Raw genomic sequence first — 26518 nt, forward strand, 5'->3', positions numbered from 1 at the left:
TCCCTAACATCCTCAGCTGTGAAAACTGAAGCAAAGAATCCATTTAGTTTCTCCACAATGACTTTATTGCCTTTAAGTGCTCCTTTTGTATCTCGATCGTCCAGGGGCCCCACTGGTTGTTTAGCAGGCTTCCTGCTTCTGATGTACTTAAAAACATTTTGTTATTACCTTCTGAGTTTTTAGCTAGCTGTTCTTCAAACTCCTCTTTGGCTTTCCTTATTACATTTTTGCACTGAATTTGGCAGTGTTTATGCTCCTTTTTATTTACCTCACTAGGATTGGACTTCCACTTTTTAAAAGATGTCTTTTTATCTCTCACTGCTTCTTTTACATGGTTGTTAAGCCACGGCGGCTCTCTTTTAGTTCTTTTACTGTGTTTTTTAATTTGGGGTATACATTTAAGTTGGGCCTCTATTATGGTGTCTTTGAAAAGTGTCCATGCAGCTTGCAGGGATTTCACTCTAGTCACTGTACCTTTTAACTTCTGTTTAACTAACCTCATCATTTTTGCATAGTTCCCCTTTCTGAAATTAAATGCCACAGTGTTGGGCTGTTGAGGTGTTCTTCCCACCACAGGAATGTTAAATGTTATTATATTATGATCACTATTTCCAAGCAGTCCTGTTATAGTTACCTCTTGGATCAGCTCCTGGGCTCCACTCAGGACTAAATTGAGAATTTTCTTTCCTTGTGGGTTTCTGTACCAGCTGCTCCAAGAAACAGTCATTTAAAGTGTCGAGAAATTTTGTCTCTGCATTTCGTCCTGAGGTGACATGTACCCACTCAATAGGGGGATAATTGAAATCCTGAACTATTATTGAGTGTTTTTATTTTGATAGCCTCTCTAATCTCCCTTAGTATTTCATTGTCACTATCACTGTCCTGGTGAGGTGGTTGATAATAGATCCCTAATGTTATATTCTTATTAGAGCATGGAATTACTCTCCATAGAGATTCTATGGAACATGTGGATTCATTTAAGATTTTAACTTCATTTTTTCCTACATTTTCTTTCACATACAGTGCCACTCTCTCTGCCCATGACTTGTTCTGTCCTTCCGATATATTTTGTACCCCAGAATGATTGTGTCCCTGTCAAGGCTGCTTCCCCACTTTGAACTTTAGGGTACAAATGTGGGGGCCTGCATGAAGACTTCTAAGCTTAACTACCAGCATAGATCTGGTCCGCTGCCACCATTCCCAAAGCTAATTCCCTTCCCTGGGTAGCCTTGAGAAACCTTTCACCAATTCTCTGGTGAATACAGGTCCAAACCTCTTGGGATCTTAAAACAAGGAGAAATTAACCATCCCCCCTCCTTCCTTTCACCAACTCCTGGTGAATACAGATCCAAGCCCCTTGGATCTAAAAACAAGGAAAAATCAATCAGGTTCTTAAAAAGAAGACTTTTAATTAAAGAAAAAGGTAAAAATCATCTCTGTAAAATCAGTATGGAAAATAACTTTACAGGGTAATCAAACTTAAAGAGCTCAGAGGACCCCCCTCTAGTCTCAGGTTCGAAGTACAGCAAACAGAGATAAACACTCTAGTAAAAGGTACATTTACAAGTTGAGAAAACAAAGGAAAACTATCACGCCTTGCCTGGCTATTTACTTACAAGTTTGAAATAGGAGAGACTTGTTTAGAAAGATGTGGAGAACCTGGATTGATGTCTGGTCCCTCTCAGTCCCAAGAGGGAACAACAACCAAAATAAAGAGCACAAACAAAAGCCTTCCCCCCCCCCCCACATTTGTCCCCTTATTGGTCCTTTGGGTCAGGTGTCAGCCAGGTTACCCGAGCTTCTTAACCCTTTACAGGGAAAAGGATTTTGGAGTCTCTGGCCAGGAGGGATTTTATAGTACTGTACACAGGACAGCTGTTACTCTTCCCTTTATAGTTATGACAGTCCCATAGATTGTCCTCACTCCACCAGGTTTCTGTGAAGCCTATTATATCAATATCCTCCTTTAACACGAGGCATTCTAGTTCACCCTTCTCATTATTTAGACTTCATGAACCTGGCAAAAAGCCCTCTACCACCATGCTCAAGGTTTCCAACTTTGTCAATGGGACAATAGACAGCAGTCTGAGTGATATCCTCCATCCACCCCCAGCTCTCCAATGATCCGTTTGCTACCCACATCAATTCTGACTATAGAATGGCCTTCTCTAGCAGAAGGGTTGTGTTCAAGTTCCAGAGCAACAGCCTAGGCTTCCGGAATTGAAACTATGTCACAATTCACTGCTTCTGGGCCATTTTGGCCAATTCAGGACCTCTGTAGCCTTGATCTATTACATAAATGGACTTCATCATAGAACTGCCAAGCTCGGCAATCCTGGATGTTGTTGACCTCCTAACAAAGATGGTGCACTTCATCCCATTTGGTATTGTTCCTACTGCACAGGAGATGGCATGGCTCTTCCTGAAAAATGTCTTCTGCTACCATGGGTTAACAATGGGCATTATATCGGACCAAATCTGGTGTCAATTTCTAGACTCTTTGGCATCGAGTTCCTCACCTCATCCACCTATCTCCCCCAGACTAATGTGCAAACAGAGAGGGTCAATCAAATCTTGGAGCAGTAGTTTTGCTGCCTTTTGAGTTACCCCCAGGATGAACAGTACCCCCTGCTATGCTATGCTGATTTTGCATATAACAATGCAAGCCACACCTCAACCCAACATAGCTCATTTTTTACAAGCCATGGCTTTCACTTTCGCTGCCACCCAGACTTGCCTGTGAGTTCCCCAGTATCAGCTGCTGCAAATTTAACCTCCCATCTACACTGGGTGCAGCAGGAGTTCAAGGAACATTTGCAGTCCTCCAAATATGCCTTTAAACACCGTTCAGACCAAGACTGTCAGGCTTTTCTTAGTCTGGCCATACAGGACAAGATGTGGCTCTGTGCCCTCAACCTTAAATAGAGTTTCCCATCCATCAAACTAGACTACCAATACCTGGGCCCCTTCAAGATTACAGAATGGGTGAACCCACTGACTTTCTGGTTACAGCTGCCTGAGTCCTTGAAGATCCACCCCGTCTTTCACATCTCACTTTAAAAGCCCCAGACTAAGAACCAGACCCTAACTGCTCCAACTCACCACTGCCACCCATAACAGTCCAGGGACAGGAGGAATACTTGGTCCAATGAATCCTCAACTCTCGGTAAGTTAGGGGAAGGCTCCAGTACCTGGTGGACTGGAAAGTCTACAGTCCAAACGTGTGGTCTTGGGACCCAGTAGAGAATATTCATACCCAGGATCGATTTTGAGAGCTCCCTGGGAAGTACCCCAAGAAACTGGGTCATGAGGCCACTATGAGTTGCCATTGGGGCCTGCCAGTCTCTGGGCAACCTAACCAGTTCAGCTGGCCTGTGGTAAGCTGCCTAATTGGCTACACTGCCTGATTTGCTTGGAAGAGTCAGCAGACCAGCTCTTAAGTTCACCAGCAACAGTGGTTCAGTGGCAGCTCAAACCATTATCCCATGGCTGGGCTGTGACAGCTCCTGCACCTGCTTGTTCCTGCCTTGTTCTAGCCCTGCTCCTAACTTGGCCTAGAACTTGCCCCTCTCTTGCCTCATTCCAAGTAACCCGGTTCTGACTCTCGGCTCTGATTCCTGACCTCTGACATCAGCTCTAACCCCTGGGTCTGGCATCAATCCTCTGACTCCTGTTCTGACCCTGGGCTCTGACTCCTAGGCATGATCACCCATGTCCTGGTCGCAGACACTGAGGTGTTTAATGCCTATTTTGGTTCAGTCTTCACTAAAATTGTGACCAGATACTCAACACAATTAATATTAACAGCAAGGGGGGAGGAATGCCAGTGAAAATAGGGAAAGAACAGGTTAAAGTATATTTCGATAATTTAGATGTATTGGAGCTGTCAGAGCCTGATGAAATTCACCCCAGAGCATCCAAAGAACTCCCTGAAGCAATCTCAGAACTGTTCATAATTATTGTTGAGAACTCGTGGAGGACAGGTGAGGTCCCAGAGGACTGGAGATGGGCACATTGTACCTATCTTTAAAAAAGGGAACAGAAACGACCCAGGGAATTATAGACCAGTCAGCGTAACTTCAGTACCTGAAAACACACTAGAACAAATGATTAGAGAGCTCCCCTAAGAGGTGTGGGAGACCCCAGTTCAAGTCCTTTCTCTCCCTCACACAGAGGGGAAGTGAACATGGGTCTTTTCATACTGCAGGTGAGTGCTCTAACTATCGGGATGGCACATCCTCCTCTGGCCAGGTTTTGTCTGAGACTGGATCTGATGGTTGTCCTCTGAGCAGACCTGCTGGATCAGACCTTGCAGGTGAGATTAGCGGAGAAGCACCTGTCTTCCCCAGGGTCATGGTTCGTGCTAGGGATTGGGCAGGAGATAGGTGTGTTGGGCCTAGTGGGGGCAACAGTGCACATGACTAGAGGCAGAAAGAGGCACCTAGGGGACTGCTACTGCAAACAATTTGGTTCTGGCCTCCAAGTGAGTTTCGGTTCTTGCTACTGGTAGCAGATTCCTCTGGGAAGCAGTTCCTGACACACTGGCCAGCTTCAGCTGCCTGGATCTCAGCCCCTTCCCCACCTGGGCTCCAGTGCTGAAGTCCCCCCCCCCCCAGACCCCCATCCTGGATCATGCCTTTCCCTATATGGAATACGGAGCAATAATATACTAGAGAGCCGACGAGGGCCTGATCCTGCAAACCCTCCAGTTTCACACATCATGTTGGTCTCAGGGGGGCTGCTGTGACTAAGGGCTGCTGGGGAAGTGGCTGGGGAGATGGGGGGGTGGAAGGGGGTGTTGGTGGCTGGGAGCATCTCTGCTGAGCAGCAGGGACCCGGCACCAGATCTGGGCTCTGCTCCCCCGCCTGCTCCTGTTCCCTGTTTTGGAAGGAGCGGGGCTGGGGGGAGGGGAACTCAGGTGATTTATCAGGATCCAGCCCAGGGAGCCCCACGGACCCCTCCTCTCCGGGCTGCTGGTTCCAGCGTAACAGTGACGGGACCCGCCGCTTCCCCCCAGGATCTGCCTCCAGCCCTGAGCCTTCGCTGACACTCGCACTCGGCCATTGCACTGCGGGGGGGGGACTTTCTCCGGGGGCTGGGACCAGCCCCGGGCTCTGCCGACACCAGCTCCGGAGCCTGCAGCTGAGGGGAGAGACCCGGGGGAAGGGCCGGGGCCGGGCAGGAAAGTGACTCTGCACCAGCGGCCCCTCCTCGCCCCAGCTCTGCTCCCGGGGGGTCTGCGAGTCCCGGAGCTGCTGCCGCCCTCCCCCAGCGTCTGCAGAAGCCGCCAGTCAGTCACTGCTGATCTCCCCCTCCCCCACCATTGATCAGCTGTTGTTTCCCACCCCCGTCCCCACCCAGTGACTCCCCCCCCGCAGCATCCCTCCTCCTCCACCTTCTCCATCCACCCAGGGGCGGGGGCTGAGAACTGGCTGGTGCTTTATGCTGCTTTATGTCCCCAGCCGGACCGAGCTGTGGCGGGCGGTGCTGGGCGGGGGAATTACTGAGACCCCAGCGATCCCGGGGGGGGGGGGGGGCAGGGACACCCCTCGGCAAACTGCCCCTCCCAGTCCCATCCCCCCAGCTTCGGGCCCTGCGGGAGGGGCTGGTATTTCCACAGGAATTTGCTCCGCTCCAACTAGCCCGGGACACAGACCGTGACTAACACCGGCGGGGGCTCGGCCCCGTCCATTCAGCTACAAATGTAACAGAAATAACGATGACGGGTCGGGTCTCAACCCCTCCGGCGTGTGACTCCCTGTACGGAGCGGGTGCAGCCTGGGTGAGTGACAGGGGGATTTATGGTACAAACTCCCCCCCCGCCCAAGGGAATGGCCGGTTTCTCCTTCCCCCCCCTTTGTGTTATTTCCAGATTCTGTGAATCCCTCCCAGCCCCACCCCGGTCTGCAGGGCCATTGCCCCGAGGGAGGGCAGGTGCTGTTACCATTGCCACCCCCCTACGGGTGCCGGTGTGACGCCACGAAAAGCAACCCTCCCGTTTTGCAACTGGGTGCGGTTTCTGCCACGCAACTTGACAGCTGGGTTACCTGCTACCGCCTGGTCCATGGGGTTGCGAATCAGGAGGGATGGGGTATGTGGTCAAAAACAATCCCGATCTGCTTCCTGACCAGAGTGGCCGCTTTCATTGAATTTGTGAAAAGGGAGGTAAGGTTTGGGGGTACGGAGCGTGCCCCTGAGCACAAGCTGAGACCACAGTGGCCCCTTTCATTTTTTCCACTGGTTTCCTCCTTGTTTATTTCCAGTGACTTGGCTGCTCATGCACCTGTCACTGGTCCAGGGATGGTTGCAAAACGGGAGGGATGGGGTTTGTGGTCGAAAACACTCACGGTCTGCTTCCTCCTGGCTAATGTGCCAAATTGATCTATTGCATGATTGAGGCACGCTGTTTCACTTTTTTGTGTGTGAATCCGTGAAAAGGGAGGTAAGGTTTGGGGGTACGGAGCATGCTCAGTTCGGGGGAGCATGCTCAGTACACCCAAAGTAGGGAAACGGGAGCAGGGTCTGTTTGTGCCGCTGCACCAGCCAGGGCAGGGGGTGCTTCACCTCCTCCCAGAGCTCTGTGAGTGGGAGTCACTGGGGGAGGCCGCGAGTCTGTGACATGGAGCCCTGATCAGGCCCCTTCCTGGCCAACACTGGCTGCTCTGTGGGCAACACCAGCCCTGGAGGCTGTCCCAGTGTAGAGGAAATTCCAGGCAGTCTGGTTCCTGGGAGGATTTTACACCACCGCACAGCCTGGCAGGGGTCACATGGCTGGGTGCAGCGTGAGCCTAAAGCTCTTCGTCTCTAAGGGTGCGTCTACACTGCAGCTGGGAGGTGCGATTCTCATGGCAGGCAGAGAGACACGTGCTTCCTCTGCTCAAGCTAGTGCAATAAAAGTAGTGGTGTAACGGGGGGAGGGGGGATAGCATGGGCGGGGGCTTGAACTAGCCACCCAGGTATATACCTGGGGGGGTCCAGGTGGGTTTGTTCTCAGGCACGTAAACCTGAGCTGCTGCCTCTGTTCCCCCAGCTAGTGCGACATGCTAGTTTAGCTGTGCTAGCTCCAGCAGAGCTATCACATGTCTATCTACCCCCACGGGGAAGCTCGCTCCCAGCTGCAGTGTAGACGTGCCCTGAGAGAGGTTTAAATGTTGCAGATCCCAGAGCTGGGGTGACCCTGTTCAGAATTCATCCCTGACATTTGCACCAAGGCCAGAGGCAATGAGGGTGGGTCACTGACATGTAAAATCACCAGGGCTGGGGACTGATCTCACAAGTCCCCAGAGAGCAGGGCCAGCTCTAGGCACCAGCACCCCATTTACTTCCTGCAGCCCTCCCCGGGCCCCCCACCCCCGCTCCACCTGCTCCCCTGAGCTCACCTCCGCTCCGCCTGCTCCCCTGAGCGCGCCGCCACTCCGCTTCTCCCCCTCCCTCCCAGGCTTGCCACAAAACAGCTGATTCGCACGGCAAGCCTGGGAGGGAGCGGGGAGAAGCGGAGCAGCGGCGGCGGCGGCACGCTCAGGGGAGCAGGCGGAGCGGAGGTGAGCTGCGGGGGTGGGGAGCGCGCTGAGGGATGCAGGAAGTAAACGGGGGCAGAGGAACCGCCCCCCCAGCTCACCTCCTCCCCCGAGCGTGCAGCTGCTCCGCTTCTCCCCACTCCCTCCCAGGCTTCCCTGGACGGGTAGGAGGGGAAATGCGGCATGCCTGGGGAAGGAGGCAGGGCCGGGGATTTGGGGAAGGGGTTGGAATGGGGTGGAGCTGGGGGGGCATTTTTTTTGCTTGGGGTGGCAAAAAACTTGGAGCTGGCCCTGCCAGAGAGCCCTCACCTGGGACAGGTGTGGTCAGGTGATGGAGCCACTTTACCACAGCAGTCAGTGGCCATTCGTACCATGCTGGCTTGTTTTCCTTAAGATGTCCCATTCCACAGTAGTGTCTGAATGCCCCAACTGAGATGGGGACCCCCTTGTGCTGGGCGTTGGATACACCAATAGTGAGGGACCGTCCCTGCTCTCCGGAGTGTATTACAATCTAAATTAGACCAGACAGCTCCACGGGTGCAGCCATGGTGTGAGTGTGGTATGAACCGGCTGCTGGCACAGTGACATCTGACCCTGCTCAGAGCCAGGGCAGATGAGGACTGTGGGGGAAATCCTGTCCCTTCTGGTGTATGTAAGGCAGCAGTGAGGCTTGTTACCTCCTCCCCACGGTACTGTCCTGTCACTGCATCACACTCACTCGCCATCTGGTTTGTTATTTCTCCTGTTCCCCAGACCAAGCTACGATGATGGGGAAATTCTCCTCGTTCTCCCCCGGCTCCACAGTGAGCTCCGCTCTGCCCGGCTACATCGCTCTCTGCCTCACTCTACAGGTTCACAGGCTGGCGTCAGGTAGGAGCTCCAGCTTCCTCGCTGGGTTTGCTGCTGTTACTATTACTGGTCATCACCGTCCATCTCACATCACTGCCTTGTCTTGTAAACCACGTCTGCTCAGCCTGCCAACAACCAGTCACAGGGCACTGCTGGGTCCCTAGTAGCCATGTTTGCTACATATATGCAATCTTGTCAGGCCTAGCTACACACATGCTGCTGCTGTGACTGGAGGCTTCTAAGAGAAAGAACATGGTGAGCGTCATTACAGGGCTCACAAACTATTTAAAGGGACACTACCCAATTCCTATAGACTGCACTGCCAGACCGACTGTAAGTCATAGATCAGACTCTTCAGCACAAACAGATCACGAATCCCCGACTCTGGTTATGAAATGAAAACCCACGAGTCGTTCATACTGCACTAGGCACATCTGACTAGGGCTGAGAGCGAGACCTCCTCTCACAGTGAGGATGGGAGGATATTTGCTGGCTTCTTCATTCTGTACCCTTGGTGAAGGCCTTATCATGTCCCACTCCACGCCCGGGGGCTGCCTGCACAGCTACTTGGGCATTTTGGTTCCCTCCTGCTCTGGTTTCTGTAACGATCTTGGGGCTCATTAAACAACAACTCAGTGAATGGGAAAGGAATAAAACGTTTAATAAAACAAACTAGACAGTTTTTGTGGTCACCAGCTGTGCACAGTTACACTGTCTTCTCAACCTCAGATTCCCGGGCATAATACTGTCCCGCATGAGGGAGCATCTCTAAGTTATAATCTTCTACAAACATATCTCTATATCTTCCCTCTTAAAAAAAACGCATTTTAACTCTTGTATACGTAAATAGAAACAGCTAACACCTACCTAATAACACATGCATTAAATTCTTAGCCCATCTAGTACATTTCCATAAACCCCATGTGTCAATTACCTAGGCCTTGGCTACACTTGCGAGTTACAGCACTATAAAGCCGCCCGCAGCGCTGTAACTGACTCCTCATGCACATTGGCAAGGCACGTATAGCACTGTGTCTCCGCGGTGACAGTGCTGCTGGTACTCCACCTCCCCGAGAGGAATGACATGTATTGCACCGCCACTGCAGCGCTGCGGCATCAGTGTGGCCATCCAATGCGCTCTGACTGGTCTCCAGAAGTATTCGGCAGTATCCCACAATGCCTGTTCTAGCCACTCAGGTCATCAGTTCGAACTCTACTGCCCTGGCCTCAGGTAACCAACCATGTGACCCGCCCTTTACATTCCCCGGGAATTTTAAAAATCCCCTTCCTGTTTGCTCAGCCAGGTGTGGAGTGCTATCAGCAAATCTTTCCAGGTGACCATGCCTCCATGCGCCAGGCGAGCCCCAGTATGGAGCAATGGTGAGTTGCTGGACCTCATCAGTGTTTGGGGGGAGGAAGCTGTCCAGTCCCAGCTGCGCTCCAGCCATCGGAATTACGATACCTTCGGGAAGATATCAAAGGACATGATGGAAAGGGGCCATGACCGGGATGCACTGCAGGGCAGGATTAAAGTGAAGGAGTGCCTACCGCAAAGCCCGTGAGACAAACGGCCGCTTGGGTGCTCCCCCGCAACCTGCCAATTCTACAAAGAGCTGGACGTTATACTTGGGGTTGACCCCACCTCCACTCCGAGCACCGCCATGGACCCTTCAGAGCGGGGAGAGGAGGAGGAGGAGGAAAGCGGGAGTGAGGGTGTTGGGGCAGGGGGAGACACCCCAGAATCCCTGGAGGCATGCAGCCAGGAGCTCTTCTCGAGCCAGGAGGAAGGTATCCAGTCGCAGTGGCCGGTACTTGGTGGAGGACAAACAGAAGAGCAGGTGCCTGGTAAGTGGATTGTTTTTCAGGAAGGAATTTTTTCTGTGGTGCAGGCTCTTTGGGAGAGGAGGGTTAGGCATGCATGCCTAGATGCGGAATAGCGCATTGATGTGGTTTATCACATTGCGGTAATCGGCCTCGGTAATCCTTCGAATGTCTCATCCAGAACGTGTGCGATGCGCTTGTGCAGGTTTATTGGGAGAGCCACCGTGGTCCTTGTCCCAATCAGGCTAACGTGTCCATGCCACTGTGCCACGAGGGGCGGGGGGACCATTGCTGCACACAGGCAAACTGCATATGGGCTAGGGCGGAAGATGCATTGTAGTAGAAGACCCTCCCTTGCTTCCCAGGTCACCCTCAGCAGCGAGGTATCGTCCAGGATGAACTCCTGTGGAAAATGTTGGGACAGTGTTCGGTGTAGGTGCCCCCTGCAGCTGTTGGCTCTCCCCAAGGCACAGAAACCCAGAGGACACAACAGCCGTGAAACAATCAGTCCCCCTTACTCACCATTTTCGGGCTCCCGTGTGGTCTCTTTGAGACGTGCGCTTTGGGTTCTGTGCGCTCTCTTTGGGATGGGAAAAGTATGCTATTGTGTAGACTGTTTGTGTGCCCTCCTTAAGTGCGGGGGAATCATTACTCTGTCTGGTGTAAACAATGCTGCCTCTGTTAAGTGTTGCATTTTGCCTATACAGCAGCATCAACCGTGAGACCTCACCGTCCCTGTTATCACCTGCCGAGAGACTGCAAAGACTCAGGAAGAGACCGCGAAAAAGCAAAGAAGACATGCTGCAAGAAGTGATGCCGCAATCTATTAAAGAGAATGAGAAAGCACAGAACTGGAGGGAGAGAGAAAGCAGGATCCGCCAGGAAAACGCAGCGCACCGATGGCAAAGCACGGAGCACCGGCAGCAAAGCACGGATCAGCTCATAAGCATACTGGAGTGCCAAGCCGACGCTATCCAGGAGCTCGTGGCCATGCAGAAGAAGCAGTACTGCAAGCGCAAATGCCACCCCCCCTAAAGCCCTTGTCCCCAAACTCTTTCCTTTGTGCCTCACTGTCACCTCCAACCCACTTTCCCCAACTTCCGTGTTCTTCACACCATCAACTGCCTCCAACACCAGTATCTTCACCACCCAGCCCTGAAAACTACGACCCTTACCCTCTGCACTCAACCCCCATCACCATGCAGTATAGCTGTCCTGAAGAGCAGCACTCATTGCACAGCACACTGGACAGGACATACGCAAATCTGTGATTGTACCATTCCCCACTCCACCCCCTTGTCCTTTCTGTTTCCCAAGCAGTTGTGTTTCTTTTCAATAAATAAATTTTCTTTTCAATAAATGTTTTTTTTGGCTTTGAAAACATTCTTTATTATTGCATAAAGTAAAAGAAACCTTAGCTCAGGAAAGAAACAGGCACTGCAAGCAGATTCCTACTAAGATTGGAACCACTGCACTTCACTCCTGTGCAGGGCACCAGATATCACTGCTGGCTTTCAGCCTCAAATTGCTCCCTCAAGGCATCCCTAATCCTTGCAGCCCTGCGCTGCGCCCCTCTAATAGCCCTGCTCTCTGGCTGTGCAAATTCAGCCTCCAGGTGTTCAACCTCGGAGGTCCATGCCTGAGTGAAGCTTTCACCCTTCCCTTCACAAATATTACGGAGGGTACAGCTCGCGGATATAACGGCAGGAATGCTGTGTTCGGCCAAGTCCAGCTTCCCATACAGAGATCGCCAGCGGCCCTTTAAACGGCCAAAGACACACTCCACAGTCATTCAGCACCGGCTCAGCCTGTAGTTGAACCGTTCCTTGCTGCTGTCAAGGCTCCCTGTGTAGGGTTTCATGAGCCAAGGCATTAACGGGTAAGCGGGGTCTCCAAGGATCACAATGGGCATTTTGACTTTCCCTACTGTGATCTTCCGCTATGGCAAAAAAGTCCCGGCTTGCAGCTTCCTGAACAGGCCAGTTGAAGGACATAAATCCACACCGTGTAGAGGTCAAAGCATAGGGGTTTATTGCACACAGCGCTGGCGGAGTGTCACCTGGCTTATTAAGCTCAGAGACACTGTCAATCAATTGCTTACAATGAAATATATAGATTTTCCATGGGCAGGGGAAGGTGACGGGGTAAGCAGTTCCACACCCCGGGATAGGTTTTGCAGCAAGACAAGAAAGCACAATAGCCAATGGTTAAAAGGTTACACAATGTCGCCGCCCATGGTCTAAAGTTAGAAAGTTAACATTTGATTAATACTTTGATAAAATGTTATTAGTATAATATATATATGTTGAATTCTGATTTGGGGTCCATAGGAACGGAGCAACTCCTTTGATTGTCCACCAGATACCTTCCTAGGGGTTAAAGCAAAGAAACAGTGAAAGCATATGGAAATAGAGATTGTCTCCTTTATGTCTTAAGGCAGGGCATTGGTCCCTTGGAAGGGAGGTGGAAGGATGCCATATCATTATAGTGACATGTGCCAATTTTTCATAAACTCAAGGTTGGATCTGTGGGAAGACTGTTTTCCCTTCAGGAGAAACACAATAGGAACAGGAATTCTTTGTTCAATTTGAAACATTGGATGAAACATAATTATTCAGTTATTGCCTTAACATCTGGCATTTCTACTGTCCAAGCATATCTTAGCAAAGGCAATGTTATTTTGTTTACCCCAGCTTTCTCTTAGCTGATCACTATTAGCTAGGCCTCTGGTCTCCAGACCAAACTCTGGACTTTGGGTCTGGAAAAGAGCTGGCATAATTCATATACCAGGTTGTTATATAACATGCACATGGATTTTAACCCTTCACCAGTGTTCCAAAAGTTGTGTGCGTCATGCACCTTTCCGGGCCAGCCTGCGTTAATGTCAATGAAACACCCACGGTGATCCACAAGCACCTGGAGAACCATAGAACCACCCCTTCCTATTAACGAACTCGGATGCTAGGTGGGGTGGTGCCAGAATAGGAATATGTGTGCCATCTATCACCCCTCCGCAGTTAGGGAAACCCATTTGTGCAAAGCCATCCACAATGTCCTGCACGTTACCCAGAGTCACGGTTCTTCTGAGCAAGATGCGATTAATGGCCCTGCAAACTTGCATCAACACGATTCTGACGGTTGACCTTCCCACTCCAAACTGGTTTGTGACCAATCGGTAGCTGTCTGGAGTTGCCAGCTTCCAGATTGCAATAGCCACCTGCTTCTCCACCGGCAGGGCAGCTCTCAATATTGTGTCCTTGCGCCACAGGGTGGGGGCGAGCTCCTCACACAGTCCCATGAAAGTGGCTTTTCTCATCCAAAAGTTCTGCAGCCACTGCTTGTACTGTGCAGTGTGCAAATTTCTGGATACAGAGAAGAAACAGGAGTACTTGTGGCACCTTAGAGACTAATACAGAGAATAATCCTCTGTGACTATTAAATAATCCTTTGATTACCAGGTAAATAAGTCAGTGCCTGCCTTTGCAGAAGGCCTTTGTGGAACTGGATGAGGTCTCAGTGGCTCTGCTTGTTCCCAGGGCTTGTATTTCAAGCACAAAAAGCAGTTTCCTACCACTTTAGTGATGATGTGATTGATCCATGGCGAATACAGCACTTCTCATGCTCATTGTTTGCACGTAAGGCCTTTTTGGCATGCAATGTTCCTCCAGTTTAGTCAGTATTTCACTTAACTTCATGCTTTCACCATCTTCAAACTTAAAGTTGTTATAAATATGCAATGCTTCCGGCTCAACGCCAGGCAAAAAAATCGATAATTTCACTTTATCATTTTTCTCTTCTGCCCTCTGGCTGCTAAATACAAGTCAAATCTCTGTCTGAATTTTTTCCAGTTCTCTGCAACATTGCCTGACAATTGCAGGTTGAGTGGAGGTTGTGACACATCCATTTTTGGCTTTTTTTCCTCATCTTAAGCTACCCAAACTACTATTGTGCTCACAAAATACATCCAAAAGCCTTTGTCCTTCTCTGTTTGCTGCTGCATGTGCTCCCCTTGTCTCTGCTTTCAGCTGCAAACCCAGGAGTTAACTTCAAACTGACTGTCGTCTCCTTCTCATTCAGCACTTCTGATACCATGTAATGATCTTGGGGTTCATTAAACAACAAACCAGTTTATTAGAAAGGAATAAAAAATTTAATAAAACAAACCAGAGAGCGTCTGTAGTGAATTGCCGAACACGGCTGCACTCTGTTCTCAACCCCAGGTTCCAGGGCACATCTCTAAATTCCTGTATTTCACAGGGGCCAACTTTCAGCTTTCCCCGAGGGGTGCTCCACCCCCGTTCTGCCCCGAGGCCCTGCCCCCACGCCGCCCCTTCCCCCAAGGCTCCACCCTTGCTCCCCTCTTCCCACCCCTGCTTCTCCCGCCCCTGCTCAGCCCCCTCCCCTGAGCACGCCCTGCCCTTGCTCTGCCTCTTCCCACCCCCACTCCTCCCCCTCCTCCCAGCATCTCCTGCCCACCACCGAACAGCTGATCAGTGGCAGGTAGGAGGTGCTGCGGGGGAGGAGCTGATCAGTAGGTGGCTGGTGGGTGATGAGCACCCACTATTTTTTCCCATGGGTGCTCCAGCCCCGGAGCACCAACAGAGTTAGCACCTATGGTATTCATAATACTGTTCCTTATGAAGGAGAGTCTCAAAATTATAATCTTAAACACATCTCTACACACCCCAGCAGCAGTCACTGTGTTAGATGTAACTGTATTAAATGGTGGAGACATTAGCTGGAGCAGCTTGGTAGAGCTGTGCTTGTGATATGAGGAGATCTGGGTCTGCGTTCCCCCCCCCCATCCCTTCCCCCCAGCGTGTGATGAAAGGAGAGAGGTGCAGGTGTACCTTGAGGGATCCAGTATCCCCCATTTCAGCACTGAGCTGTGTAGTTGTGTCAGTAGCAGGGCTCAGGGGACTGCTTGCCACGGGGATTGTCTGTGTGTTTAATGCTGGGTAAGGGAACATGTAATGATAGATAGAATCCTGGGAGTGAGGGTGAAGGGCTTGTAAAAGGCGGTGAAGGTTTGTAAAAAGTAACAAATGTGGGGCTGTTTCTGGGCAGTCGCTCAACATTGAGGGCAGAACAGGGGTGGGTAGCAGCTCACCTAAAACAAATGTTCCCTTAGCAAGGAGAAGGTGTTTGTGCTGCAGTTGTCATGTGCCCTGATCCCTGAGTGATGTGCTCTATCTGCACAGGCAGAGTGTGAGTCTGTGTGTATCAGGTCATCGCTCAAACAGGGCAGAGTTAAGGTCGCTTTGGCATGTACCTTAATTCTGCATTTGCTGGTTTTCAGAGGCCTGAGTTTTGCTGAACCCAGTTTTCTGGAAGGACCTGAGATACCACTGGGAACCTTAACTCTGCAGTAGCAAAGATTTTGTCAGTGACTTTCCTTCCTAGTTTCTTGAACAGAAAGAGGACTCTTTGCAGTAGACATTTAGGCAGTTGTAGTTCTCACTTAGGTTTGCAGTTGATACACAACTGTGGCTAGATAATAACAAAAAGCCCTGGCTTTTCTATAGTGTTTTTCATCAATAGAGATCAAGGAACTTTATTCATTATTCCCATTTTACAGATGGGGAAACTGAGGCACAGAGCCGTGAAGAGACTTGCCCAAGGTCATCCATCAGGCCAGTGGCACAGCCAGGAATAGTCCAAGTCCAATGGTTCCTCAACTAGCCACATGGTTGTTATGTCGTTCCTCAGCACTCCTTGCCCCACCTATATATTTTGTTACAGTGGAATGGGGATAAGGGTCACGCTTTGAAGTATTTGCAGTGTGTAGTTGCTAACAGGGCTGGTGAGAGAAATTGGAGACACAGTCTATGTCCCAGCATCATGACAGTTCTGTAGTGCTTACAGTGATTGTAAGTGTGAGAGAAAACTGCTGTGTCTGTCTCCTTCTCCACCCCCTGCCGCATCATCCCTCACAACATGTTGCCCCCCCTTTCCCCTCCAACATTCCAGCTCTCCCTCCCCTACCCACACCGTTAAGCCATTAGTTAGCACTGTCGAAGCCTTTAATATGTAAGCGGTTGCTCCTTGCTGTCTCCAGATGGGGTAGACATACCTGCGCTAGCTCTGTTCAAGCTGTCATGCCATAAATGGCAGAGTAGACACAGTGGCATGAGCAGCCTCCCTGAATATGTACCTAGGGCTCTGGGCAGGATCATACCTGGAGAGCTAGCCCATCCCCCCGCTCACACCACCACGGCTACACTTTCTCACACTAGCTCAGTCAGAACTAGTGGGTGCATGTCTACCCCCACTGGAAATTACACCTCCAGCTCAAGGTGTAGACGTTCCCTCAGTGTTACCAGCTCACAGAATTTTATCACAAGTCTCATGATATTTGATGTGTTTCTTAAAGCCACAGCTCCTGCAGGCCTGTGATTAGGTGAGAATCTCAGCTTTCATTTTCTTTTAAAGTAAGGCCTGGTCTACACTACGACTTTAATTCGGATTTATCAGCTTTAATTCGAATTAACCCTGTAACCGTCCACACAACGACGCCATTTAATTCGATGTAAAGGGCCCTTTAAATCGATTTCTGTACTCCACCCCAACGAGCGGAGTAGCGCCAAAATCGATTTTAGCAATTCGAATTAGGGTTAGTGTGGCCGCAATTCGATGGTATTGGCCTCCGGGAGCTATCCCACAGTGCATCATTGTGACCGCTCTGGACAGCAATCCGAACTCGGATGCACTGGCCAGGTAGACAGGAAAAGCCCCGCGAACATTTGAACTTCATTTCCTGTTTGCCCAGCGTGGAGAGCACAGTGACCACAGATACCTCATCAGCACAGGTAACCATGCAGGCTGATAATCGAAAAAGAGCACCAGCATGGACCGTGAGGGAGGTACTGGATCTGATCGCTGTATGGGGAGAGGATTCAGTGCTTGCAGAACTTCGTTCTAAAAGACGAAATGCAAAAACTTTTGAAAAAATTTCCAAGGGCATGATGGAGAGAGGCCACAATAGGGACTCTGAGCAGTGCCGCGTGAAGGTCAAGGAGCTCAGACAAGCCTATCAAAAAACAAAGGAGGCAAACGGTCGCTCCGGGTCAGAGCCGCGGACATGCCGCTACTACGCCGAGCTGCATGCAATTCTAGGGGGGGCTGCCACCACTACCCCACCTGTGTTCGTGGATTCTGGGTCGGGGATAGTCTCGACGCCTGAGGATTCTGCCGATGGGGTAGAGGAGGAGGAGGAGGAGGAGGATGAGCTTGCAGAGAGCACACAGCACTCCCTTCTCCCCAACAGCCAGGATCTTTTTATCACCCCGACTGAAGTACCCTCCCAAGCCTCCCAAGCCAGTACCCAAGACTCTGACCCCATGGAAGGGACCTCAGGTGAGTTTACCTTTTAAAATATAAAACTTGTTTTAAAAGCAAACGGTTTTTAATGATTACTTTGCCTGACTTTGCATTCGCGGTCAGTTCAGTTCAGCTACTGGAAAAGTCTGTAGCTACTGGAAAAGTCTGTTAACGTGTATGGGGATGGAGCGGAAATCCTCCAGGGACATCTCAATGAAGCTCTCCTGGAGGTACTCCGAAAGCCTTGCCAGAAGGTTTCTGGGCAGTGCATCTTTATTCCCTCCTCCATGGTAGGACACTTGACCACGCCATGCTTGCAGCAAGTAATCTGGTATCATTGCCTGACAAAGCCTGGCAGCGTATGGTCCCGGTGTTTGCTGGCATTCAAGCAACATCCGTTCTTTATCTTGTTGTGTAATCCTCAGGAGAGTGATATCACTCCTGGTAACCTGGTTGAAATACGGGAACTTAATTAAGGGGACAGAGGTGGCCGTTCCTACTGGGCTGTTTGCCTGTGGCGGAAAATAAATCCTTCCCTGCAGTTAGCCAAGCGCAGATGGGAAATTGGCCCTGAGTTTTTCGCGTTTGGCTAGCAGGGATCTTCCCTGTTACCAGCCACGCGGTGGGGGGAGGGTACCGTGATCATCCCAGAGATGGCGAGAGAGGGGGGGGGGTCGGCGGCGGGGGGGGGGGGTAGTTTGGTGCCTGCAGGGATCTTCCTGCAGGGTTAGTTTGTTTTCTGGTGCTGCTGAATGTTAACAGAAAAACCGCAGCACTCTACTTGCCTGAAGGGGCCCAGACAAGCACCACCACACTGCCCCCCCCCCCCAACTGGCTGAGATTGGCCAGGCTTCTGCAGCACTCTACAAGCTATGCTTGGTATGTTGGAAGGCACGGACGGCGCTGAAGCTTACCATGGCCGCATGCAAGCCGAATTCTGTTGCTGGAACGTGAACCTCTGTTGCCCAGACCTGTGATTGATCTCTAGCAGCAAAGTCACAGGCACTCAGCATTAAGAGGCAAAATGCGACCTTGCACAGAAATCACATGTGCTATGTAATGTGAACAGTGTTGGTCACCGTGAAAGAGTATAAGCATTGTTCTGCAAAATGTAGCTTTTAAAACAATTCTCTCTTTTTTCCCCTCCCTACAGCAGCTGCAAATTCCTCAAGCCTCCCTCCTCCATCCCGAAGGTTATCACAGATAAGGCGTCGTAAGAAGAAGACGCGGGAGGACATGTTTTCTGAAATTATGCAATCCAGCAGGAGTGACAGAGCTCATCTGAATGAGTGGAAGGAAACAGTTTCAAAGTATAGGAAAGAAGTCAGTGAACGTGAGGAGAGGAGGGACCAACGTGAGGAGAGGAGGGACCAACGTGAGGAGAGGAGAGACGATCGAGATGAGAGATGGCGGCAGGAAGACCAGAGGATGAAGGATGCAACGCTGGGGCTGCTCCGGCGTCTGGTGGAGGTTCAGGAACGGCTGCTGGAAAACAGACTGCCGCTTCAGCCCCTGTTCCACCCTCCCCCCTCCCCATGTTCCGTATCCTCCTCACCCAGACGTGTAAGAACGCGGGGGGGGAGGCTCCGTACACCTTCCCATTCCACCCCAGTAGACAGCCCAAGCAAAAGGCTGTCATTTTTTTAACCTTTTCTTTGTGGCTTTTTCCTTCCCAGCAATCCTCCTCCCAAATACCACCCGGGTTCCCTCCCTCTTTTTCTAATCTATTAATAAAGAATAAATGATTTTTAAATGATAGTGACTTTATTTGGTTTGAAAGAAAGCTGGGGGAAGGGGCAGGGTGGGTTCCTTACAGAAAATCAGTCAGTAAAGGGGGAGGGTATTCATGAAGGAGAAACAAACAGATATTTCACACGGTAGCCTGTCCAGCCATGAAACTGGTTTTCAAAGCTTCTCTGATGCACAGCGCTTCATGGTGTGATCTTCTAATCGCCCTGGTGTCTGGCTGCGCGTAATCAGCAGCCAGGCGATTTGCCTCAGCCTCCCACCCCGCCATAAAGGTCTCCCCCTTACTTTCACAGAGATTGTGGAGCACACAGCAAGCAGAAATAACAATGGGGAGATTTCTTTGGCTGAGGTCAGAGCGAGTCAATAATGAACGCCAGCGGCCTTTTAAACGGCCAAATGCACATTCTACCACCATTCTGCACTTGCTTAGCCTGTAGTTAAACAGCTCCTGACTCCTGTCCAGGCTGCCTGTGTATGGCTTCATAAGCCATGGCATTAAGGGGTAGGCTGGGTCCCCAAGAATAACTATGGGCATTTCAACATCCCCAACGGTTATTTTCTGGTCCGGAAAGTAAGTCCCTTGCTGCAGCCCTTTAAACAGAGTAGTGTTCCTGAAGACGCGAGCGTCATGAACCCTTCCCGCCCAGCCCGCGTTGATGTTGGTGAAACGTCCCTTGTGATCCACAAGTGCTTGCAGCACCATTGAAAAGTACCCCTTGCGGTTTATGTACTCGGTGGCTTGGTGCTCCGGTGCCAAGATAGGGATATGGGTTCCGTCTATTGCCCCACCACAGTTAGGGAATCCCATTGCAGCAAAACCATCCACTATAGCCTGCACATTTCCCAGAGTCACTAACTTTCGTAGCAGCACCTGAGTGATTGCTTTGGCTACTTGCATCACAGCAGCCCCCACAGTAGATTTGCCCACTCCAAATTGATTCCCGACTGACCGGTAGCTGTCTGGCGTTGCAAGCTTCCACAGGGCTATCGCCACGCGCTTCTCAACTGTGAGGGCTGCTCTCATCTTGGTATTCTGGCGTTTCAGGGCAGGGGACAGCAAGTCACAAAGTTCCATGAAAGTGCCCTTACGCATGCGAAAGTTCCGCAGCCACTGGGAATCGTCCCACACCTGCAACACTATGCGGTCCCACCAGTCTGTGCTTGTCTCCCGGGCCCAGAATCGGCGTTCCATGGATAGAATCTGCCCCATTAACAACATGATCTCCAAAGCACCGGGGCCTGTGGTTTCACTGAATTCTGTATCCGTGTCTGTGTCCATGTCCTCATCATGCTGCCGCCGCCGCTGCCTCCTCTCCTCGTTTTTCTGGTCCTGGCTGAGCATAAACTCCACGAGAACGCGCGAGGTGTTTGCAATATTCATGAGTGCTGTCTTGACCTCAGCGGGCTCCATGCTTGCCGTGGTATGGAGTCTGCAGTGTTCACCCACCCAGGAAAAAAGGCGCGAAAATGGTTGTCTGCCGTCCGTTGCTTTCATGCAGGGAGGGAGGGAGGGAGGAAGTGAGACTGTACCCAGAACCACCTGCGACGATGTTTTTTGTCCCATCAGGCACTGGGATCTTAACCCACAATCCCAATGGGCGCGGGAGACTGCGGGAACTATGGGATAGCTATGGATTTGCTACCCACAGTGCAACGGTGCAGAAATCGACGCTAGCCCCGGTACTTGGACGCACACCACCGAATTACTGTGCTAGTGTGGCCGCANCCTGTGATTAGGTGAGAATCTCAGCTTTCATTTTCTTTTAAAGTAAGTTTCTGTCCCTTGTGGTTGCAGATAAATGCTTCGAAATGTGACCCAGGAGAACTTTAAAGGTTCAGAAATCAGAAGGCAGAGAACAAGCCCAATTTTATGATTTAAAAAAAAATCTCTATTTTTAAGCCAATCCCATGATTTTTCAGGGGGTTGACTCCTGATTTTTGAACACTTCAAAGATGGGAATAAGCACCCAGCTGCACTTACATTTCTGTCTGTCTTGGTTCCTCTCCAATTTAATTTTCTTTTCCCCTCAATACATTTCACAGCACAGTTCACAGTAACTGGACCTGACCAGCCGATCACAGTCTCCCTAGGTGGGGAGGCCATCCTGCCCTGCCACGTCTTCCCCAGGATGAGCGCTGAGAACATGGAGCTGAGATGGTTCCGATCCCAGTTCTCTGCAGTTGTGCACCGGTATAAGGATGGGCAGGATCAGTATGGAGAGCAGATGCCAGAATATCAGGGAAGGACAGAACTGCTGAAAGACAATATCACCAGTGGGAGTGTTTCCCTGAGAATACGCGATGTCCAACTTTCTGACCATGGACAATACACGTGTTTCTTTCAGTCCAGTGTCTTGTATGAAGAAGCCTTAATGGAACTGCAGGTGGCAGGTCTGTAGCTTGTTTTACCTCACTAGCAGTGTAATAAATGGGGCAGGAGAGCTCCTGGTGAGAGGACTCTGGATGTTTCTCATTCACATTGATACCCAGAATTCCCTTTCAGATTCCCGTTATTAAGCAGCAGGGGCAGCAGCTGCTCTCTGAGCATGAACTGGAGGAATTTCACATCTGTGCTCTGCACTCTGCAGATTTTTCTAATCTTGGCTTTGTTTTAAATAGAATGGAATAGAGTTAAAACATTCCTCAGCCATTAAAACAGCCCCACCATTCCCATGTCCCAGGCTCTGTTCTGATCAGGTCACTTTCTCAAGTTTGCTTATTTAAATACACAGTGTGTTCTGTACAATGTTCCCAGGATGTTTCCATTTAATGAACCAGAGCTGGGTTGGTGCTGAGCACTGGTGACTCCCAGTGAAGTGTGTGAGCTGCTCAGCACTTCTCAGGAGCTGGGCACATATTTATTTAATTTATTTATTTATTTATTCACTTGCAGTTTTCTCTGTTCGCTTTCTATTGGAATTGACTTATTATTTTCCATCGAGGATACACTCAGGATCTAAGTTCCACAGGTAGAAATCAGTATCAGGAAATTATAGAGAAGGGAAAAGAACTCCCAACCCTCTGAGAAACACTTGCCATGTATGTTTACATAGTTTCCAGTGACCCTGGGTTCTGTGCATGCAGAGGGAGAATTAATTCATTCTTCCTCCTCTTGTTCTCTTTGCTAAATGCATAGAATTAACACAGGTTTATTCCATTTCTCTCTAGTTTCAGGCTCGGACCCCCACATCTCTGTTGATGGTCACCAGGATGGAGGGATCCGGGTTGTGTGTCGGTCGGCAGGCTGGCACCCAGAGCCTGAGGCTCAGTGGAGAGATCGCCGTGGGCAGTTGCTACCATCTGCCACTGAAAAAATATCCAAGGATGCCAATGACCTGTTTCACAGCCAGATTTCTATTGTTATAACAGAACATTCCAACCAGAACTTGTCCTGTTCTGTCAGGAACCCGCTCCTCAATCAAGAGAAAATATCAACAGTTTCCATTGCAGGTCAGTGCCCGCCCACACTGCGCCGGGGATAGAATGGATGTGGCAGATGTCAGTGGGGTGTTGTATGATTGTGTGTTTATATATTTTTTCTAGATATTCTCCTAGGCAGGCTTCATGTAGTACATGCCAAAAAACTAAATCAGTGTAATAGAACCACCAGGGACCCAGGCCTGCAGTCCAGATCCAGGCAACACTCCCACTGGCTTAGCTGAGAGCTCTGTCTGAGAAAAGAGCAAGGGACCAGACTGTCACTATTATATCTGTGACCCGAGGTGCCTAGGGGAGCCCACCCTGAAAAAGCTAAGGTCAGGGTAAGCTCAGCTGCTTAGCCAGGTGGAGGGAAGAGGGGGAGCAAAAACAAAAAAAAGGCGCCACCCGCTGTTGCGATTTTACTCACCCGGCGGCGCAGGGCACCGCTCCGGGTCTTCCACGCTGGCTCCGGGCGTCTTCAGGGCCAGGCGCCGCTTGTACTCAGCAGGGGAGCAGCTGCTCCGCCGCTCCCCCCCTAGCTACGCTACTGGGTAAGCTGTAAAAAGGAGAGCAGATTCTCCCAAGGGGCCAGACACATTATCAGATCAATACAAGTTTGGATCTTACCCAAAATACCACTCTGCCAGCCAGTCCTTTAGTAATTAAAACTAAAGGTTTGTCATTTAAAAAACAAGGAGAAAAAAAACAAGAGGAGAGTTATTAAATGGTCAAAGCAACCAGATACATACATATGACTTTGGAGTCCATATAACAGGCTCTTAGCAGCATTTGTAATTTTTCTGATTTGTAAAGTCCCTCTGGAACACACCAAACCTTGGATGGGTCTATCAGTCCTTTGTTCAAAGCTTCAGTTGGTAGAGAAGTTACTCCAGAGGTGAGAAGCAGGATTGAAGACAAAACCAAGAAGATGCAGCTGCCTTTTTATATCCTTTGCCATGTGGCTTGTACACCCTTTGTCCCAAACACGAGCTCACAGCACATGAGCATAGGAAAGCTCTTGGAGTCCCCTGGCCACAGGCATGTCCCTACATGTCCTGCTAACTCATAGGTGTAGCCCCTGGCTTCTCTTAATGGGTTCATTGTACAGCTGATGGCCCTTGATGGGCCATCAAACATGCTAGATAGTGCTGATGCCAATCTCTCTAGGCATGTCACCGAGATACACAGCACAAGTTTGAGATATCAATATGTCACATATATTTATAACTCATGATACAAAGATCATACAGACATATAAATAAGCTTATCATATTTAGCAAATCATCACTTTTCCACTGATACCTTCCATGGCGTATCTTGTAAGAGCCATTGCAATTTTGTAATATTGGTACCAACAATACTATAAATGTTCACCCACATTCTGTAGAGTGTCACAATATTAAATTTCATCAAAGTGAGGGAATTCAGAGTGAGAATCTGCATGGCCCCATTGACCCTGATCTCCCCTGACCATGTACTTTCTGATGGTGTGTTACACAATCACACAATGGGCCCAGTTCTTCATACACAAATCAATAGGACATCTGGACACACAATTGTCAGACCCCAAATCAGCAGATATGAAGTATTACATATGTGTATCCTGAGTTATAGAGAGGGAAGTGCAGGGAGCCTTTATATTATTCACCACCAGCACTGCCGGTTATCACGGTATTTTAGTGAGTCTCCTGATATTGGCTGTTTCAGTTAAAGCCCTGGCCACTAGAATTGCGTGTTTATATCAGAATCTCAGCTTTACTTAAAAAAAAAATTCTAACCCTCTTGCTTGCAGAGACAAGCTTGAAAATGTGGCCCCTGCAGGCTCTCAGCCGGAAGGCAAATACAAAGGAACATTTATTATTTTCTAAAATCTCATGATTTGGGGGTTGGATTCATGACTTTTGACACTTGGGACAGCAATGCTGCAATCAAATATTATTGTTAATATAGAATTAATGTTTTAGTCAAACACCATCAGGGGTATTTGAACGAAGGAGCTGAGACATCTTAAAAACCAAAATCCTTTAATGCAGCCAGTGTCCTCCCACAGCAGCACCTGGCTCCCTTACAACAGGCTACTGATGAGGCCATCGTAGAACAATTTCACCTTCACTTTCCATTCCCCGAGCCTCTCTCGCAAACCACCTGCTTGCACCCAGCCAGTGGGAAAGGGGAAGCCCATTGCCATATTTAGGATTCTGTTTATCTCAAGAGCTAAGGTCTGCACTGTCATGTCTGAATTTAGTCTGAATTTCCTGACTCATATTTTTTGGCCGTTAATTTCAGAGAACACCCTGTATGGACACAGTCTGCATGTACAATCCTCTTGGGGCTTTTACACGTACAGTAAAACCTCAGCGTTACGAATACCTCGGGAACGGAGGTTGTTTTTAACTCTGAAATGTTTGTATTCTGAACAAAGCATTATGGTGGTTCTTTCAAATGTTTACAACTGAACATTGACTTACTACAGCTTTGAAATTTTACTATGCAGAAGAAAAATCCTGGCTTCCCTTTATGTTTTTAGCAGTTCATGTTTAACACAGCACTGTAGTGTATTTGCTTTTTTATTTTTTGGTCTCTGCTGCTGCCTGATTGCGTACTTCTGGTCCGTAATGGGGTGTGTTGTTGACTTGTCAGTTCATAACTCTGGTGTTTGTAACTCTGAGGTTCTACTGTATCTAAAAGACTGCAGCTACTGGATTTGAAGCAGGAATTAATTCAGGGCATTTCTTTGGTTTCTGTTGTGCAGGAGGACAGACTAGATCAGGGGTTCTCAAACTTCATTGCACTGTGACCCCCCTTCTGAAAACAAAAATTACTACACAATCCCCCCTGAATCTGAAGCCCGAGGGCTTAAGCCCTGAGTGGCAGGGCAGTAGCCCAAGCCCTGCTGCCCTGGGCTGAAGCCACAGCGAGTCTAACGCTGGCCCTGGCAACCCCATTAAAACGAGGTCGTGACCCACAGTTTGAGAACCACTGGACTTGATGATCACATTGGTCCCCTCTGGCCTTAACATCTATGAATCAATGACATTATATTTTAATAAAAAGAATGTGTAAGAGTGCAGGAGAGGAGGGGAGGTGCCGCTGTTCCACACATGTCTACACATTGGCAAAGACTGACCATGTTCAGTTTGACCAGGTCCAGTTTGGCTGCACCTAAGAGATTTAAGAGAGTCAAAGCCCTGGGCAGTGTGGCTGTTAAGACCTCAGGGAGCGAGATAACAGAAGCAGGAATCAGCATGAGGTCTCCCTCCTTCCTAACACAGTCTACAGAGCGCTGGCCACAGGCCACCAGGAACATCAAGGACCAGTGCTCAGCCCAGCCATGACTAGGGTTCTAGTTTTGTACCTATGGTATTTTCCAGGCAAAAACATCTGTGGGGATGTTGGGGTCAGTTGAATGTCTATAGTATTGCAACTTTTTTTTTATGGAAGGGGCCCCTGAAATTGCTCTGCCCCAGGCCCCCTGAATCCTCTGGGTGGCCCTGGTAGTATAGTTGGGATGTTAGCCCTATTCCAGAGCTAAGATAAGACTTGGACTCCCACTGGCTTTGTAATAAAGCATGGAGGCAAGTGCAACAGAAAATCCCTAAAAGTGTGTGTGGGGGGGGCACCAGTGCCCGAACCATGACCCTGCCCACACCTCACCCCTTCCACCAAGACCCTGAACCTGCACTGCCTCTTCCCCCTGAGACCCCACCCCCACATTGCCCCTTATCCCTGAGACCCTGCTGCCCTGCCCCCACACCACTTCTTCCCCCGAGGCCCTGCTCCCAAGCCGCCACTTCCCCCCCCTTGACCCCACCCCCGCTCCTCTCTGCTCCTCCCCCCATTG

At 49.9% G+C, this 26518-nt stretch overlaps 1 protein-coding gene across 1 annotated transcript in view; it reads left to right on the forward strand.

Annotated features, from left to right (window-relative positions):
* Positions 1–7489: 7489 nt before the first annotated feature.
* Positions 7490–26518, forward strand: part of LOC117886978 (butyrophilin subfamily 3 member A2-like) — a 29334-nt gene continuing 10305 nt past the window's right edge. The window contains exons 1-4 of the mRNA XM_034789181.1: positions 7490–7542; positions 8272–8388; positions 21301–21648; positions 22426–22707. Of these exons, the coding sequence (XP_034645072.1) occupies positions 8283–8388; positions 21301–21648; positions 22426–22707 (736 nt within the window). The 5' untranslated portion in view covers positions 7490–7542; positions 8272–8282. The remainder of the gene's footprint in view (positions 7543–8271; positions 8389–21300; positions 21649–22425; positions 22708–26518) is intronic.

This window comes from Trachemys scripta, chromosome 14 (genome assembly GCF_013100865.1).
Source record: "Trachemys scripta elegans isolate TJP31775 chromosome 14, CAS_Tse_1.0, whole genome shotgun sequence".
In the NCBI taxonomy this organism is placed as follows: Eukaryota; Metazoa; Chordata; order Testudines; family Emydidae; genus Trachemys; species Trachemys scripta.